The 20,676-nt window shown below is 33.3% G+C and overlaps 1 protein-coding gene and 1 non-coding gene across 7 annotated transcripts in view; one reads left to right on the top strand and one right to left on the bottom strand.

The window, feature by feature from the left end:
- LOC122516801 (neurexin-1) overlaps positions 1-20,676 on the bottom strand; it is a 304,617-nt gene that overhangs the window by 76,909 nt on the left and 207,032 nt on the right. For all 6 annotated transcript variants that reach the window (XM_043634936.1, XM_043634938.1, XM_043634940.1 and 3 more), the window contains 5 exons: positions 7,035-7,142; positions 5,044-5,236; positions 1,942-2,133; positions 748-894; positions 196-413 (listed from right to left, as the gene is read on the bottom strand). In XM_043634936.1, coding sequence (XP_043490871.1) covers positions 196-413; positions 748-894; positions 1,942-2,133; positions 5,044-5,236; positions 7,035-7,142 — 858 coding nt within the window. The remainder of the gene's footprint in view (positions 1-195; positions 414-747; positions 895-1,941; positions 2,134-5,043; positions 5,237-7,034; positions 7,143-20,676) is intronic.
- Positions 1,197-1,278, top strand: Trnas-cga. The gene has a single exon. It is a non-coding gene; the product is annotated as a tRNA-Ser (tRNA).

The raw sequence follows: 20,676 nt of genomic DNA, 5'->3' as shown, positions 1-20,676 counted from the left end.
TTCGTACGTCTATTTCGAATTTTCTTTATGAAATATACACACTTGTTCTGACTTCGTCGATAAGACATTCAATTATTTTTATCTCATTCATTTGAAACAACAAACAGGTCCATACACATCCAAAATCTGTATTTATAACACTTGAGTAAATGCTAAAAATATTGTCTAATTGTAAGAAGACTTTCGTAAACTCACCTTTTCCTTGTCATCTATGTGAATAAGCATCTTTGCTTTGCCTTCTTCAAGATAAATTTGTAAACGATCACTGCTGTTTTCCAAGCTCGTTGCTATCAGAAGACCACGTGGCCTGGTCGTTTTGAAACGCACGATAACTTCTTCCGCTTGCGTTCTCGAATCGTCCGGCATCAGTGCGGTCATCTGTTGAGTCCCGTTCAAATGCAACGTCGATGCGTCTGGCAAATATATTAAAAATAACAATACAATTAATAAGAACAAATAATGAATAAAATAAACCATCAAATGAAAAAGAACATCGGAGTTGAAATTAATTGGAATTTTCTTATCTGAAAGAGCACACCTGTGTGAAACAAAAATATTCGTTATTTTAGGAATTACCATTCTCACGTTAAACGATAATAATATTAAACCATTTTTTTTCTCTTTTATTATACGCATGCGTATGTGTGTGTGTGTGTCAAACCAGTTCGTTACTAAACTAGGAGATCCAAGCTACAAATTCTACAAATGAAAAATTTCGCTAACGAAGGAATATAAAAGAGAACTCACCCTTTCCACAAGTGGGACCGGTAAACGGCGTTCCGGTACAATCGCAATGGAATCTGTTCCAACCCTCGAGACAATATCCACCATGCATACAGGGTTGCGAGGAACAGTGAAGGGATTGTTGAGTGTGACAAGCTGGCCTCACGGCACCTAACAAATCATCGTCAAATTACTCGTTGAACGATCTATACTAAGGCATCTTCACAAAGGAAAAGAGAAAGAGGGAGAGAGAGAGAGGGAGAATGGTTAGTAGCTATCCAAGTCAGAGAATAGCTCCTATCTCCTTGTTGAATTTAATTGTGACGAGTACCACTCGAACAAAATGGCTATTTGAAAGATAAAAAGAGAGGAATGTCTTGTTTTATTTCAAAAAAATATGAAAAATAGAAGAGAAAAAACAGTTAAAGTAAAATGTAAGGTAGGAAAGTTAAGTGAATTGCGAATATTCGCAAGCTGCGGTGTCCGAGTGGTTAAGGAGTCAGACTCGAAATCTGATGGGCTATGCCCGCACAGGTTCGAATCCTGTCCGCAGCGGAAGTTTTTTTTCTCTTTTTTTTTTCTTGATAAACGTGGACTTTAACGTTCCAGACGAAAACGTTTAGAAAGTTATTTGTTTCACATTTTTTTAATCTCAAATAATTACTTAATGTGATAATACAGTATGGTGGTCGCTATGCTGCAACCTGATATGTTATGTTTTAACAGAATTATTATTTATATTCTATTACGAAAAGCATAGAATATAAAAAAAAGGATGTGTGCAAAAGTTGTTTAATTAATAATTTTATTTGTAAGAGTCTACGTTATTCGTTTATGGTATATATTGAATTTTTCCAGCTTTGAATCTGTTTGGAATATTAAATGTATTTCATTAGTGAGCATTTATAATTATTTGTATAAATTTTTTAAACAACAAACGTTGTCATACTTAACAAATTTTTTAAATTTTTATTGAAATTTCTATTCTTGTTTCTGTACTCTTCATATGCTTATAACTATTTTTTTTTAAACGGACTGTACAATTAGTTAAGTAAGGTGTTAAAAGATAACAGTGCGAACGATTGGCCAACTGTATAAATATGATCGAATGAAAACTTTGGAAATGAATATTTTGGATCTCACATTCACCAATACAAAAAATGTATGTATATTTGAACGTGATATTAAATTAAGAAAAATAATAATTTGAGTGCTTACCTGAATCTTGTTGTTGTGCATATCCAGCGATATCAACAGGATGGCTATTGATAACGAGATCCCTCATGCAACCAACGTAGCCCTGTCGCAAAGTACCAGTCCATAGAACAGGTGGAACGGTCAATGGTGCGAAGGGTGCACCAACTCCACCGATGTAAAGTAGTCCATCTAAATCGAGTTGGGTGGTATCACCTGAGCAAAGAATTGTACACTTGAGAATCGATCGATTGGAAACAAATTCATAGGAATGTTTAATCTTTCTTGAATCCATATTTTCTCTCGAAGAATCTGATTGAAGGAAGAATTTCGCGAAGAAAAAAGAACAAAATAAAACAAAGAGTGTGGAATAAGGAGTGTGGATGAAAAAAAGAAAAGGAAGCGTTCGCGCTCGAAAAAATTGGACGAAATTTGTTCGTTGAGCGGCACTTATATGTTTATGGATGGATTCGCTGTAGAAAGAAAAAAAAAGAAATAGAACTAAATCACCAGATTGCACGTAGAAGTAGAGAATATTTTCGAGGTAACTTTTTCCAACAAATTATCGCTCGTTTAATTTTAAAAGCGTCCTTGGACTAGGACGATCGACGACGTTTTCGATGTGGAACGAAAAGGCATTTGTGTATATACAGGTTCAGAGAATTTTCGGTAGACGAGCTTGTTGCTCGTTTATTTCAAAACTGGGAGACAAATCAAGTAGACAAGCTCGTGCAACCGTTTGCTCATCAAATTAAACGAAAAATTCGAGAGCTAAAGTCGATTCACTTAAAGTCCTCTCCTTTTCCTCTTTTACTAGGAGAAATACAAGTTTCGAATAAACAAGGTCTTGTGTTTGAAATTTGTTTTATTTTATTTTTATTTTATTCTTATTTTCTTTTTTTTTTCTTAAAGTAAACAGAAAAGGAAAAAGAAATAGAAAAATAAAAGAACGCGGGCAGGTTTTTGCAAGCATCACGCTTGACGTGCAAAACGTAATTAAAAATCTAGCCAAACGGTTCTTTTTTAATCCAAGTAGAACTTAGACTACACTCGATGGTGGTTTACGGTATCGAAGAAAGAATGAATAGTAGAATAATAAATGTTTTTTTCTGAGTTGGAGTGGGGGTAGCAGGGTGGTTTAACATCGAGATGGAAAGTCATCGATCGATGTTAACTCGGTCGGCCGATTCGTGCCAAGTAGAGGGTAGGTGCTGTTTTACTTGGAAAATTCATTGACTTTCTCAAGTTGGTTTGGGTCGCGCTTACGTGCTATATATGTATGTACTAGGTATTATTCGTAGAAACACGAGCTTGACGAATGAAAGACATAACCGGAAGTCTTGGAAAGTCACGAAAGTTCCTTTATACGAGGTGATATATCTAAGGAGGAGAAGGTTACATACGATGAGACTCAACGTTTACACTGAAAGTCCGACTTTCAACGATGCCGATGGAATAGGAAGGAGTAGGAGAGACATCTTGGCGATCCTGAAGGAGGACTTCAAGGAATATGGAGTAAGATGTGAAGTGGTAGGTCGAGAGACTGGTATAAGTAGAAGTATGAGGAGGAGGAAGAGATGGAGAGTGCTGAACAACCCGATATTCCTTCTTGCTAAAGTTCGAGCGGTAGGTATTATTCGAGGCGTAGAGTAGTGCTGAGCTACGATGAAGGACCTCCTACCGGCGGAAACTTCAAACTTCCTGTTTATTTATAGGTTTAATAAAGCCGTGGAAAGTCCGCGAAATGTACTTCGCGTCCTCGTTCCTCTCGAGCTTGGAAAATTATTAACCGGCATTTGTTTCCCTTCCTGGCACAGACCAAACCGTTCGACCGTGTCTTATTCCTTCCTGTCTCTTTATTAGTCAACTTCTGTATATGTATACGCGTATATATAAGCTTGCTCGAAAAGTTGGAACCAATTGGTAAATATAATAGTATCGTTTTTGAACGACATAAACTTTTCGGGTAACCGACAAGAATATATTGTTTTTTATAAGATTGTTCGAAAAGCTCGTATCGATTAATAAGCATAAAATTATTGCATTTGAATGTTTTTAAAAAATCTGCATTAGATTTTCGATCAACCCTACGAGAAATAATACATGTTTTTCGGTTACCCGGAAAGTTCGTACCGATTCATGAATATAAAATTATTACCTTGAAATATTTCTTAATAAAATTTACTTTAGCTTTTCAGAATACCTAATAATGCATAATGTATGCTCAAATATTAATATTATTCAGAACAATAACAACAAAAATAATAAAAAACAAAAGAAGAATATCCAAAAGAATAGAACTTATTATTAATGGAAGTAAAGAATTCGTGGATAGTCGACAGCGGGTTTTTCGTATTTTTAAGAGTGTAGGAAAAAATCGATTCGCATGTTCTTCGAGCCAGGTAGAAACTCTAGTAACGTAGAGTCATTTTTCAGAGTTGGCTACTGTCTGGCCGAGTTGAGCGGCTGGCTAGTTGCTCCAGTAGATAAGTGTACTCAAGCGTGTAACTCTGAATTACGAGTGCCTCTTTTGCCCTTCTACGTTCTCCCTTGTCTCTCCATCTGTCTGTCTGTCTGTCTGTCTTTCTTTCTTTCTTTCTTTCTTTCTCTCTTTTTTTCAATCTCTCTTTATTTCTTTCCGTTCTTCATACCATGTTCTGCTGGTTATTATGGTTAAAGAAACGAATATTACCGGGAACATGTTAGGATATGCTTTAACGATAAAACAACATGCGTACGATAGGACACTGAGAACAATTGATTTATGATTCGTGTCAAACATGGGGATCGAACATGCGACTCGCAAGATCCTCTGATGAGATATCAAAGAATTTTTGTTTAGAGCATAAAAAAATCCAGTGGGATAGCTTCCTTTTGAATCTGGATTTCCGGATTATTTTGCGTATCGTATTTTAACGAATTAAGTTACCACGAAAATTGTATTCTTCATTTTTTTATAGCTCTTCTAATATCTAATATGTATTTTTCATATTCCTTTTCATTCGATAGAAAACTTTTATTCTGTCTGCACTTCAATTAATCGCTATGACCCGTAAATTGTTCGTATAAACGTGTGTTGACGTTTTTAGTGTAAACGGAAGAAGAATGAAAAAAGATGAAACGCACCTGGAGTATGAAACTCAACAGTAGAGTCGTCAACGATGACACGACCATCTCTGTCGACTCGTCGTAAGGCCACGTCATGCCATACACCATCGTCAACTCGTTGCTTCGATGCTCTCACTTTTACAGATCCGCTTCCAAGATCGATATGGAGGTAAAGGTGCCCACCTAAGATCTCGAATGCAAACAAATCCTCCTGGAAGAGAAAGAAAGATTTACTTAATTATATTTACTCATTTTTGTTTTAGGTTTTGTTTTATTTCGTTATACACGGTCACACATTTTTGTTTAAAGTAAATTAATATTTGTACTATTTTTACATGTAATTTGCAATAACAGAAGAATACACAATTATACCTTCTCCAACCCCAAAATCGTTTTATTTTTGTATTCTTTTTTGTTTGTTATAATAAATGAAGTAAAGTTATAGTTAATTTAAAAAGCTAAAGATAAAGAGTTCAAAGATAAGAAATGATCTCTCTAAAAAGCAAAATTATTAACATCTCACGGAGTAATGTCCTCCAGAGAATAATTCTTATGAAAAATAAATCACTTTAATATGTAGCAATAAAGTCAAGATTTACTGGCAGACTTTGTAAATGAGTGCTTACTGTTTCCGAAAGTAGGTTAAAGAAAAGATGCTAGTTTAAAGTTATGAAGGGTGAGTGGTCACTGCCATCACCTCTTTTAAACTTTACCACACGTTTATAGAATCTTTAATAATCTTTACTTTACTGTATTCAATTATTACATTTATTTAAATATATTAAAGTCTCTTAAGTTAGGTCAACTGAAAGCTTCATCCGATATAAATGTTTAAAGAAAAGAGTTCAAAGTGCAGGTAAAAAAAATATAGCATAAAAATTTCGGTAAAACTTTTTTTTCGTAACAAAATAATGAATTGAAAAAGATTTGGAAAGATTTGAAAAATTTGAAAAATTTACGTCGTTCATAAATCCGTTGACGAAAATGCATTATTACTTATATTATTGTTGTTTAATTTAGAAATATTGAACCATAAAAATAACAGTTCTAGTTTTGTTTAAAACCAATTTTACAAATCACTAACAAGAAGAAATAAATACAAATAAAAGAACAGCAAATGATCCAGCCAATTAGCTATTACGCCAGTCAATGAGGAAGTGAATAACTGCTGGTATCAACTGATTTATAGTTTATCCCGTACAATTCGTATTTTCGGTATTACACGTTCCTTGTCAAAATACTAGCAAACTTCGATTTGCGGTATATTTTGAAAACGCATTTCCGTGGTCTATAATCTAAAGGTCAAGCCTAGAGGTAATTTAATAACCGATGCATAAATTTCAAGCTTTCCAGACACCTACATGTCCTTTCCCTCTCGAACGATGAATTCGTTTGCTCGTTTGTCCAACGCTAACATGAGATTTTATTGATGCCGGCTATAAAACTTTAGAGAATCGTTTATGAATCAGGACAAATCCGGTCGCTGCACTCATTCGCCACGACACACAATTTATCGATTTCACGCAATGCTTGTTCTATTCTCTTTCGTTTTCTACAAAAAAATTTATGAAAAAAATAAATATAAAGATTAAGAAATAGTTTTTAAAATCAAATATTATGTTAAAGGCGTTAAAAAAAGGGGTCAAATATTTTAAAAAGGCTTCCAGTACTCATCAAGGTAAGTACTAAAATTTTTAATTAATACTAGTCTTAGAATCAATCCCTTTCGGAATGAATCGATCTTAATGAAGATATCATAGAATTCAAATTGTGCGAATAAAATTGATCGAATCGATGGAATATCATGTAATTAGATAAAATTCGTAATTTAAATGTCAATGAAATAAAGACAATGCTTCAATGTTCTAGAATTAAGATAATATAAGTTATTATCTTCTTCAAAAAATAGACTGAAAAAATATTATAGGATTATTCATGATAAAATTTCTTTTTAATTATGCGAATAAAAAACGTTTAAAGAGATGGAATAAAGCAAAAAAAATACGTACTCTTGTGTGTGCTCCGCTACGACTATACATTATTAGTCCGTTCGGCTCATTCGTACGAATTTTGAAGGATAGACTTCCGGATTTGGAAGCTTTCCAGGGTGGAAGAACCTGAAACAAACGAGACGAATGGTTTTTACTGTGTCACTCTTGGCTACCTTAGCTATCATTGCCATTTTCGTAGTTGTTTCCATCGTTGTCCTGTTTCTACTTGTTGTTACTGTCTTCCTTTGCTGTTGCTGCTGTTGTTGCTGTTACTGTTGCTGTTGTTGATGTTTTACCGTCATTCGTATATTATAATACTACGAAGAAAGTCGTACAACGAATGAAATAACGAAAGAACGAATTTTTGAGTCGACTATTCGCGAACATCGATTCTTGAGAAAGAAACTTGGAATAAGAGAGAGACGATAGAGACCATTTCATTTTGATGGCTTTTAAAACCTAAGTAATAGATGTATAATTCGAATGTAAGAGACCTATCTATGCATAACAAGATGACTGTATGGGAGAGAGCGAGAGATGGAAAGAGAAAGAGAGAGAGAGAGAGAGATGTTCGGAAAGATAGTATAAAGAAATCTTCCAATAATGTGAATCTAATACATTATCAAACATTTCGTCAAGTAATTAAAACAGATCTAAGACATTTTCGAAGAATCCTATATAGGTACACATTATATAAATAATTTTCAATCTTTATATATGTTACGGTTAATGTAGAGAATCGGGTATTGTTTTTTTGTCCCTTAAGATTGGGGAATGTATATTTTGAACATGTTTTTCGCACATTGCCTTGTCAATCTATAGAATGTCTAGATGATTTTGGTCAATCTTTAAAATGTGCTTCTATTGACTGTGTTTAGAGAACAGGAGGAGAGCGAAATGATCTTCAGTTCTTATAAGTGAAAATAATTACGATAGGTGTATATTCGTATGGTCATGAAATGAGCTTCACTTTTCGTACTGTACACGTGCTTTCTCGTCTGCTTGACTGTAAGAACTTAATCTTCAAAACTTCTACGTTGTAAGAATAAAAGGAAGTAATATAGAAAAAGATACGAGTTCAATTATTAATAATTAAAAATTATATTCTGTTATTATGTTACTATAAAGATCAGCGTGGTGCTCAGTTTCTATAAGTGTTTAGCTGTTCTTTCTTTTAGGATCATTTCGCCCTCCCACCCCGTGCTTTAAATACATTCTAATGAAGCACATTTTAAAGATTGACCCAAACATATTACTGACATTGTGTACAAATTTTTAAATTTTTTGGTTTGTTTCACTTACACGAGCTTAAAAACAATTCCCTATCCTTGTCCGGATAATGTATACAATGCCCGTAGTAATATATTGATCGTAACATATATAATACTCTTAATAAAAAATGTTATAGATCAATTTAATGTGAAGTTATATTTAAAATATCTTCGACATTAATATGATCTATTTTTATAAAATTAGACAAAAGTTAAAATTATAGAGAAATTATTGTAATTAAATATTACTAGAAGTGATACATTTTTGTAAATAGGAGAAGGGTGGTACAGTCGTCCAGAAATTACTATAATTTAATATTAGTAGAAATTATTTCCCTTTTTTAAAAATTAAACAAAAGTTACAATTCTCGAGAACCCATTGTAATAAAAAATATTACTATATAAGTAATAAATGACGTATGTTCATATATTTATTTATCTTTTTTTATATCTATAATTTTTTTTTTCTTTAGGGAATATACACGTAATAAATAACTTTTCGTTGGGGCTCGCAAAACTCGCGAGCGGTTTAATCATGGTTTCTTTAAAATGTATATATGTATATAATGTATATACCTAGATACGTATATAGCAAGTAGATACGTTGCTCGTTTAAAACGCACACTTAATATGCTCCCGTTTCATTTCTATCTTCAGTATATATCTCTCAAGCTCCCGTATATATATATATATATATATATATATATTGTACTAGCGACTCTTTCAAAGAAATTTACCAAGTATGTATGACACAGTACGAGTCTCGAATTCAAATGTATGTACTACGTCGTCGTTATCATCGTCCTCGTCCTCGTCGTCATCGTCGTCGACCTCGTCTTGGATTTCTTTTTACAAAATGGCTAACACATGTAAAATTCCGTTTCCATGTTTTAAGGTAGAGCCCGTCGTTTACAGCTCACATCAGATCGAAAAAAGTTGAAGTTGAATTCTTCTTTCTCAATAATTCTTTAGTATTACTCTCTCTCTCTATATATATACATATATATATATATATATATTATATTATATTATTTTTTTTTAATTCGTATATTTGTAATATATTTAAATTTGAAATCAATTCGCTTTTATTTTTAATTATAAATCAACACAAAGAGTCACGTTCGAAAATTCTAAGAGAGAGAAGTTTAAATTAAGAATTTTATTTCAATAATAAATTGGACGTGATTTATTACAGCTAAATGAACAAATCGACGAGTTTCCTGATCTTCATTTATCATAGTTACTAATATTGTCTTCTTGTTCTTCGGATTGGAAATCTTGACGTTTATTTATTTAGGAATTTTTTCAATAAAATATGAAAACCCGTCGAATTCGATTTAATTCACGTTTCAAGTTTGAACAAGACGTAATGAAAATGTTATTTCAATGAATCAGATATGAAGTAGTTCAATTAAAAAATCGACGAGTTTGAAGATTTTTATTTATTTACGGTGCTCATGAATTGTTTCCTTTTGCTTTTGTAATAAAAAAAATTAAATTACAAAAATCGCGTTCTTTTTTCTTTACATTGAAAATATTCACATTTGTAAATGTTTTTAATCAAAAATAAAAATATGTCAAATATAATTTTTACTACGTTATAAATTTTAACGTAAATAAGACGTATAAAAAATTTAATTTCAATAAATCGAAAATGAAGTATGATACATTTATAATAAAAAATCACCACGTTTCGTAATTTACCAAATTGACCTCGAACACATTTAATATCAACCTTATAGTAGCTCAAATATTCTCTGACGTGGGAAGTAAATCAAAGAAAAAGAAAATAAAAAAAAAAGAACAAGAAAAAGAAAGAAGAATTGATGGAAGATAAAGGAGTGAAACGAGATGGACCTGCAACAAGGAGGTGCCCATTTTGTCTGATGGTGATTCATAGCCGTTAGACTATGTGTTACATTATTCAAGGGGAGGGTACCTGACCTGGTCAAACAACCATAGCTTGGCTTTAAATATAGTCGTTCTACTTTCGAATGTCAAGAGTGGTAATCCTCCTCATCCCCTTCCTCACTCTTGCTCTCTTGTTTTATCTATTTGTCTAGTTTTAGAAAAAGAATCCTTATACAAAGTTATCATCCTCTTGTTATCCTATTTGGCGAGAAAAAGAAAATCATTGGATAGGATTCGAGAGGATAAGATCGAGATTGTTAGGAGAAAATTGTTTCGAAAGGTACTATCGGACTACGTGTTACGTGTGTTATTTATAGTAAGAAGTAAAACTCGAAGAAACTTTAGAAAAATTCGAAATTCGAGAGAAGGAGAGAGAGAGAGAGAGAGAGAGAGAGAGAGAGTAGTTCTCTTTCTTATCGACTTTATTTCTCAACGAAGCCTTCGGAGAAGAAATCTTTCGTGTTTCGCTTATTCAAGAACGTATACAGCCTCCCACGACGTTACAATTCGAAGGAACAATGATTCGACTACCACTTTGAATACATATGCGCTTACTTTTTCACACGCACGTACACATACATACACACGTACATATATATAAACCATACGTCGCGACGTATTCAGAAAATGTCAAAATGCATGAGGATTGAAAATTTCATTTCTTAGTATCTGTACTAGCGAAAGAAGAAGAAGAAGAAGAGAAAGAGGAGATGGAGTAGAAAGAGATGAAGAAGAATAAGGAAGAGGACAAAAAAAATAAGAAAGATATTGCTTTTTCTCAATGTTACCATCGAAAAATACTATGGGAAATAATACGTTAGATCTACAGACTCTCTTTCGAATGAAATGTAAATCGGGAAGATGAGCGGTGAGAGAACACGATGGTACGCAAGAAAGTAAGAAGACAATCTCCTTTTCGATGTCATGTAAATAAGAAAGAAACGGGAAATAAAAAGTGAGTGAGATAGAAAGATAGAAAGAAAGAAAGAAGACATTTTTTCTCTTTCTCTCTCTTTTTGTTGAGTACATTGGTGGAAATCGAGTCTCGGCTGCATTTGACATAAAATTGCTGTTCTTACAGGAGATTGGAAATAGAAGCAGGAAATACTGCATATTCCAATTCAGTTTCGTTAAACGTCCAATGGTATGACACGATCTCGTAACAATATTTTCTCTCTCGAAATAAATCGTTTTTTTTTCCAACGAAAAAGTAACTACTACTCCTACTAATATAAGTAAAGGTTTTTTTCTTTTTCTTATTCTTTTCTCTAATACAGGAAAAAAGATATCGACAAGGGTGATCATATTCGGTATTTAAAATTACGTTCTCTCTCTCTCTTTATTTCACTTTTGTACATTATTTGACGACTTCTTCTTTTTAGTTCGGTTCGTTTGTTAAGGAAAATTGCTTTAAAGGTCTCTTAACGTTGCCACGAAAGCTCAAGGAAATCCTTGAAAGTGAGAATGAAAAAGGAGATGTTAAGGAGGAACAAGGGACTTGAAAGTAAGAAAGAAAAAGAAATAAAGGAGTGAAAGAATGAGTGAGAGAGAGAGAGAGAGGAGGGAGAAAGTACTCGTCTTTCTTGCGAAATTCTTCGTCGAAGAGAAGAAATCGTAGAGAAAAGACTGCTCGGGTATGTCGAAGTGAGATGATGACAAGGACAAAAAAAAAGGAGGAAAAACGGGACAGAACGAAAGAGAGAGAGAGAGAGAGAGAGAGAGAGAGAGAGAGAGAGAGAGTAGAGATTCTCGAAGCGTGAAACTGAAGAACAAGGCACTTTCAACTGTCGACGTTCTTTCGTTCGTTTAAGAAGCTTATTAACGCTTTCGAAACCCTCCATCGTTAATTGTACCACGCTCGAGAACACGATCGGATGGAATTTCGTCCTTTTAAGGAACCATTCTTACGTCAAAGGATGCACGAACGATACAATCTCCTGGAAAATTTCACTTTTGGGAAACGTTCATTGAATGTTCCATCCTTTCGTCGAGCTTTATTATCTAAATTATCATATTTCGTTATCTTTCTTCTTTCTTTTTTACTTATATTTGTCTCATTTTTTGTTTGACCCACTTATCGTGTGATCTTAAAAGTGGTCATGAAAATGGTTTAATTTATTTTAATATTTAAAGAAATACATATACCTGTATAAATATTTTGTTGTATGCTGTTTTAAAAGTTTTGAAATTGCATTAAAAAATTTTTGTTCCAAAAGTGATTTCGTTTTTTGATACCTTACTATAAATCTGAAAAACATTTTGAATTCCAGCAACGGACACTTCCGACATGATTTAGTACCTCGTTGTGTTTCGATCCGTTAAGTAAATTATTTCTTACTATTACATCAGAAAATCAAAGTGAGCATTTTTGGCATACTTTTCTTTTTTTTGTTACCGTTAGGGTAATAATGCGGTACAAGGGAGAATAAAAGTACGTGCTGTTTGCGGAGAGAATTTTTGTTAAATGAACGCCAGGGTCAAAATTGATTTCCTAAATTTCGTTCTGTTAATATCTTTTTGAAAGATATATCATGTTTAGGTCGTCCAATTGAAGGGGATGGAGGCAAAATAAATGTACCAGTAAATGTACCAGTAAAATTGTCAAATAACAACGCGAGAAATAGCTGAATAGTCGAATTTATCGAATTCGACAATTCACAATCGTTTAAAACACCTTGAATTCTGTGAATATTAAAAAATTTTCTTTTATTTCTTATTGGGAAAACGAAATTACATTCCAAACAACCTAATAAAATTTTTCTATTATATATTTTTTTCTCAATTTATTGTAACAATAAGAAAAGAACAAAAGAAAGAAAGAAAATTCCAAATTGATGAGATATGATTAAGGAGAATTTTCGAGTCACTTCGAGTATAGTTGGAAAAGTATTGAATCCATCCATTGAGTGCTTAGAAATACGATCGTGTTCGCGTCTTAGGTACGAAAAGACCTCAAAAGATTCTTTTCAAGACTCCAGAGAACTCTCCTATCGCTTCTGAGATCGTCCAATATCGAAAGATATTCGAAGTGATGCGAAAAACGAAAGGATAATTGAATTCTTTGCGAACGCGTACCCGCTCTCGAGATTGAAGAAGTTTTGCATTCTTCAATTGTCAAAGACAGAAATGATTTTCCGTCAATTTTTTTTTCTTTTTTGAAAGTTATCAATAGATAAATTAAAAACAAATAACAGATAATATTTTCGTAAACGATAACACCAATAAAAAGGATCGTATTATATTTATACTTTTTGAGACCTTGGGCACCAAATTATCATGAGAAATTATATGAACCAAATCTATGTACTATATTTTTTATTTTTTGAGAGAGTATATTGAAAATAAAAGGTTGACATTCTCGTATCTCATTTAAATAAAGTAAAATAAAACTAACTCGCTGTTGTATGTGATATACATACATTTGTATCTAAATCGCGTTACAAAAATAAATTTCAAAAATTGCAAATTAAAAATTTTTAAATTAAAAAAAAGAAATTTCAGATTCTAACATGACTTGTAACAAATATACCAGCCGATTATTTATAAATGAGTGAAATGTTAAAAACAAATATTGTCCGATTTAGTACTTAATCGTAAATACGTTCTTGGCAGTAAAATAGAATTTAGTAATAGCCACGATTCGCAATCCCTCAGCGTTTTCGTGGAGGAATGATCGAAATGAATCATAGTGCTCGTTTCACTCGACGAAATCCTGCAGAATTAGCCTTTAAGCGAGAAATCTCGTCCAGTCTGGGCGTTTCCATTTTCTCTCTTTCTCTGTTACTTTGGTACTTTGGTACTGACGATCATGGTGGTGGAGTCGGTAGTGTTGGTGGTGGTTGATGGGTAGTAGGTGGTACGCGGGCCTTCTCCTTCCAAAAGATTCGTCTCGAAAGTCCGGACCGCAAAGTGGTACTTTGCCGAGCTCGAAAGGAGTATATTTCATCCCGAAACTTGCCAAGACAAGTCTCCCCTCCATCCATCCTTTTTCTGCTTCAATATCTCTCCCTCTCTCTCTTTCTCTCTTCTATTCACGTGTTCTTTCGTAAATTCGAGAGAAAGTCTACAGTCCGGACCAGAAATTTTCCCTCCTTCTACAACCTTCGTACAAATAGATGTATACACCTAGCCTACATTGATCAATTAGAAAAGTTAAATTACTTTGTGAAATAAATTGTTTACTAATCCGCGACTCTAACCTATACAAGAGAGAGAGAGAGAGAGAGAGAAATGTTGAAGTTCGATCGAATTCCATAATACTTTTTGGAAAGGTCACGAGCTTGGTTAAGTCATTAACGTTCACGCCAAGGACTGCTCTGAAGAGGAGAGATCGTCGATATTCTAGAAACATTCGCTATGTCCTTTATATGTATACACACATACACCGGATGAACTATTTCAAACATTCTACCTAAATAAATAGAAAAAATGTTTTACACGAAACTTACTTGGTTACAAGGCTGACGTAATTCCATTTAATACTTTTTTTTTGTAGCTGCATACATTTTCTTCTATCATCAATAGCAATCAAATTATTCCGATAACTAGGTAAGAACAGGTAAGGTAAAAATAAGTTCAGTGACCTATTTTAAATGTTTCACCCGGTATATATACCCAATCATATGTATTTACGTATACTGAATGGTAACTTGTTACGTATTACCACTTCTTCGTCTTCTCTGTGCTAAGCCTCGAGCTTTGACCGAATCACAGACACAATCCGCAAGTAGCACTTTCCCTCCCCTCATTTGCTGATTTTACTGGTGACTTTGAGAATCAGAATACGCAGACTCTTGGTAGATAGATAGGTAGATATGTAGGTAGGTACTGGGTGGTATTTACTTGTTAGAAGCAAACTCGTACGTACTTATGTACTACATACGGTTAGTCAGTCAGTCGCTTTCGTTATACCTGAAGGGTGTCCCTTTGCAGCAAGATCTCTTTACTTTCTTTTCGTATGGATATATGTTTGTGTACATCTTTCTATGACGAACAATAGATGCATTAGAGATACTAGCATAATGAAGTTGATATTAAATAGGTTGCTTTTTATCACTTTTTTTTCTCATCTTACAGTTTTATCTTATAAACTACGACCATTTAATAATCTCTTTTTTGTTTCATTGTTAATTTTATTTTCAAATTTGATGTTTAGTATCCTTTTTTTTATTGTAGCGAATATTAGTTTGAAAAAACGTTTTTACAGGTTATGAATTTTTATTGTTAATAAACTTTCCAAAGTTTTAATAATCTGTTCAACTATTATAGTTATTGATAATGATGGCGATGAATATTTTTAATAAGTTTTCTAAGTTTATTATAACGAAGACCAATTTTTAAACTTAAGAACATGTCAAATTCAATATTCGAATTTTCATCTCCTATGATTTCGGTACACATTACAACATTATGATTTCGGTATTTACTTTTAATAAGCTTTTTGAACTAAATATATCATTTCTTCGATTTATACAAGTTTTATTCTTTGCTATTAGAAAATGTCCGGATAAAAGGTTAAGGAATAGGAATAAATTTGGAAAAGCAGAATAGATGAAGCCCTTGCTAGGGGACGTTCTGGTTTCGGATAGTTAGCGGGTGGTTTTAAGAGACAAACTTTGTAGAGGCTTCCGGTTAAACGTCGTTATACGAAACTTTCGTAACTTGAATTTCGTGCGATATACACAGCAACGGCAAAGAGGAATATATATATATATAAATAGATAGAGAAAGAGAAAGAGAGAGAGAGAGAGAGAGGGTTAGGCGAGTTATCGGTGGTCAAGTTTGTGGGAACAGCTGTGACACTATTGGGTTTCTGGAATCACAAGTTTGAACATACGCAAACATTGTTACTTGATCTTTATCGAAGATTGCTTCAATGGAATTTACCGATCATTATTACTTCATTTTCTCTTACTGCTATACTTCGATATCGGATCGTAAAAGTGACATCATAAAGATCGCAATTACTTTGTTCGCTATACAACGAGAATGCTTTTGTGTTAGATTCTGAGAAACGATATACATCGAAAACAAAGTTCTTATCTGGCAAAGTAATCCAATATCTAGAAACATCTGTTTGTTACGTTAGCTGACCGGCATGGAAAAAAAGAAAATAAAAAAGCAACTTCGAAGATTAGCTTTTACTGACATATTTTTTTGTTCTAATTTCTTGTTCTTTCCTTTTTTCACTGATAGATAATGAGCTCGTTTAATGAAGTAGTTTTTTTCAAAAGAAAGAAAACAACAAAATTTTGGTGTCAAAATATAATTAAAATCTATAAAGTTTTATCTATCACACCTCTGATAATTTTAAACACTTTTTGTCTGCTACTTGAAGGTCTTCGATAATAATAAGTCGTGTGTGGTCCTAATGCTATCTATGTCTTATTGCACCTTTAAGACACTGTCTCTAATACATTACTAACTCAAAAACTTTGTGTCTTCCTAGTGATTCTCTCCCGCCACTTATATCTATCTAATTAATATCGCCTAGAATCTAATGGAAGGGGGTAATACTAAGCTTGCTGGATCATTTGTTTATTTTTTACTTGATCAGGTCAGCGGTTGTTCGACTGGCGGCGCACCTTTGTCCCTTTTATCTCTAATGCAATTACCATAAACCCACAACCTAAAGTAAATGCATTAGATGTTACAAAAAGGAATAAAGGACGAACAATTCCCGAGACTTGAAAATCGTTGAAATATTTTTTAGAAATAATTTTGCATGTTAAAATTATAAGTAGCACAAATGAATGATTGAACAACGTGTAAACTCGTTCAAGTGTTTCTAAAGTTTTCAAATATAGTCTTAAACAGGGATTAGAAATTATATCTTATCTTACATTTGAATGATCCACTAATCTTACAATTAGTGCGTCAAGTATAGTCGATGGTATTGATGATGATAATAAGTCCAAGCTGCTTAAATCGTAAGGAGGAGTATTCTCGAGTCAAGTCGTTGTTAAGATGAACAATAACAGCTCTTCTCTTCAATTCTTACATTAATTCGACCAAGTTGTTCTATTACAGGGACTTAAGCCTATCGAGAATTGAAGTCGAAGCTGCGTTACCATCTACGTAATCCCTTGGAGAATCGTTTACTCACGGAAACTCGATCCCCATCCATGGAAATTAATCTTCATTAAAAAACTTTCCTATACATCGATCACTCTTGTTGTTAACTTTAAACATATTTGTCGAAATTAAATAAAATTAATTGATTAAAAAAAAATCTAATAATAATATTAAAACAAAATTATTGTACAAATAATTAATATAAATAATCGGTTCGTTTAGGTATGCGACGTAAACCAAGATTTTACAGAACAAATGTACATTAGCTGTCAAGAGTTTGGAATTTCTTTCCGTAAAAATCGAATTCACAGATAAATTTTGACATGATCCATTGTTGTTATATCAAATATTAACAAGTTGAATGATATTTTAAGAAATTTCAGTACTTTCCCCATACATCCAGTTTACTACTAACGACCTATATTACGGGTTGTTCATGCCAAAACTTGTCTGTACGAGGCCTCAGTATGAACGAGCGGCCCATATAAGGGTCATACACCATGCGATGATACATATGTACTAGCGAATTCATTATAGAACGATAAGTCTACTTCGTTTATGCATAAAGTATTCATTTTTTTCTTATAAGTATTTTATTTCTCTGAATTTACCTAACGAGAGATACTAAAGTTTAGTATATGAGTATAGGATTTGTATAAGATGCCTCTGAGGAAAGATAAATAGAGGAAGCGAAGCATTTTCGAGTTAGATCACGAACCATCCGGGGAATAGCCGTCAACTGGCTGATTACCTTATTCCACCCGTGAGAATTTCCAAGTAAATGGAGATGCTCGAAGCCGGATACGATATCAAATCTATCGGATATAACCGATCGAACACGTCTCCGTCTTAGAATAATCACTGTTCGACGGATTAAGATCGAATTGGACTTATATATGTATAGAACTATGTATGATTTGTCGAACAAGAGAAATCACGAATCCCGTTGGGTCAAATTTATCTTATTACGCAGTTTCATGCATATTTCAATTAAATTTTTTTTATAAATTCGCATCTGAGAATTTACGAGTCTGTGTATTTGTATGTGTTGAATTATGGATTTACCAAGTAAGATGAATTTTATACTATAATTTCGTTTATAGTTTAAATTAAATTTTTTTAATAAATCTTGTATCTAAAAATTTGCGTATCTGTGTATTTGTATGCTTTAAAGTACGGTTCTATTGAGTACACTAAATGTTGTTTCATAATTTCATTAATGGTTTAATATTTGTACTAATACGTTAATTTATATATATATGTAATATACTAATATAATATAATATGATATATATAATATAATATAATATAATATATATATATGTGCATATATATATAATATTGTAAACTCCCCAGCACATAAGATTTCATAAAACCGTTACTTCTAATAGCGGACAATTCTTAATAATTGTAATAACCCGTTACCGTAAGATACATAAGAATCATAAGAAGGGTCATCATAACTAACATAAGAACCGGCAAATACTGAACTAACTCACTCAATCTATAACTAACATAAGAACCGACAAATACTGAACTAAACTCCTAACTAACTCCTTCCTCTCCCGCCGTATTGTCCGACTGCCCTTTTATACTTTTCCATCGAACAACGAAGCATCGGCCTCCCTCCACGGGTGACGCATACAGCCTCTGTTCCTCACACTTAATCTTAAGAATATCGATATCCTAAACAAACATCCGCACGCACTCACACCAGTGCAGGCGCCAACGTGCAAGAACCTGCATAAGAGACGTTTACAATATATATATATATATCTGTGTGTGTATTAACTCTAATAAATAAACAGATCAAACAGTTTCATGTTTGGATCCATTTACAATTTTTTTCTACTAACAAACAAATACATATATCTACACATATATGTTTCAATGACGATACATCACAAGAACGTTTCTAATTATACAGGATTACATCGGTACGAATCAGTGAAATTTATGAAATTTCGAAATCGTTCAAACGGAAGATCTAACTGATCGATCGACTGAACTTTGTGAGGATATTAGCGATAAATCAGGTTAAACGAAAATTACACTAACAAACTCAATCGAATATTCACGAATCTTGGCTACGAGTTTTCCGCAAATCGAATGTTCGATAGGCACCCGTTTCTCTCGATGTAGGCTGAATGATACGAGAGTACCAAGTCGGATACATGGGTTTCAGAAAATCAGATGATTTGTATCAGAGTATTATACTAGTTTCGAGTTTCAGTATCGTTAAAGAAATTAGGCCGAGATGATATCATTGACCGTCAACGCGTTAACTCGGAAATAAAATTGTTGAGGTAAAACTTTGCTCTGGGGATGGGGGCTTAGAAAGTGGGAGGGAGAAAGGGAGGAAGGCCTCTTCTCGTTTGTTCGAACTTTTAACTACAAAACTTTTCTTTTAATTATTTTACCTGTTCTGAAGAATACGTAGTTAGACCTAATTTAAATGGCACTATACGTACTACGTAGATACGACGTAATATCTACTTACTTTCAGAAATACTATTTCTACGTTTGCTATCTCTCGATTGTTCAAATTTATTGCTTCTATTTTCCAAGTTTTCAAACACAAAAAAGAGAAATTAAAAATAACGTCGAAGTCAATTAGTTTTGATTAATCGTAACTACAATAATTACTGCATGACCGTTTAAAAGTATAAATAAAGTTATCTCAAAGTTGCCGAGTTAATTGTTTAAAATCTGTAAGCGATGAAACAACGAAGAAAAGCACATTTTTCTTCTTCTTTTTCAATCTGTTCAAAGTCAGAACTATTAAAATAGAGTCCTTACTATAATAGATACGAAATGAATATTCATTGAGCCCGAAAGCGTTGATAAAGAGAGGAAAAATCATGAGTTTCAGGTAGTCGTATATCTTTCTAACGAAATCTCGATTGAATTTTCTTCTATTCTTATAATTCATTTGTTGGAGAAAATTTTTCTATAGGAAATGGGAAATTGGTGACTTGAATAGTTTGAAAACAGCTTGACTTAGCCTGTTTTATAGGATCGCTAACACTTCTGGTAATACATTCTACGCTTTTCGTTGGTCGCATGGTAAAAGCTCTGTTTCTACAAACGCTACGGAGTAATCGAGAAATATATATTCAAAGTTATTCTAACTGTTTTCTTAGCGAGAGCCCCACCGAGTTGCAGCTGCGCAAGAGTTACGATATCGATGTCCTAGTGGTTACGCTTACTCTATTGCAGCTTTGGCCTCGTATGCGAGAATTTCGAGGTACCTTATCCGCTCTAGGGTAAGGGTTAACGAAGCTCTGACTTAGACTCTACATATATACGACCCTATTGCCGTGACTGTGTATTTAGTTACGGTGTGTTGTCGAGTGTACATACTCTTCCTCTTGTAATTCCTCTTTTACGTGCGTCGCACGAAC

This window comes from Polistes fuscatus, unplaced genomic scaffold (assembly GCF_010416935.1).
Source record: "Polistes fuscatus isolate 324 unplaced genomic scaffold, CU_Pfus_HIC Scaffold2, whole genome shotgun sequence".
NCBI classification, from domain to species: domain Eukaryota; kingdom Metazoa; phylum Arthropoda; class Insecta; order Hymenoptera; family Vespidae; genus Polistes; species Polistes fuscatus.
The sequence above is the reverse complement of the archived record's forward strand: the minus strand, read 5'-3'. Positions and strand labels throughout refer to the sequence as shown.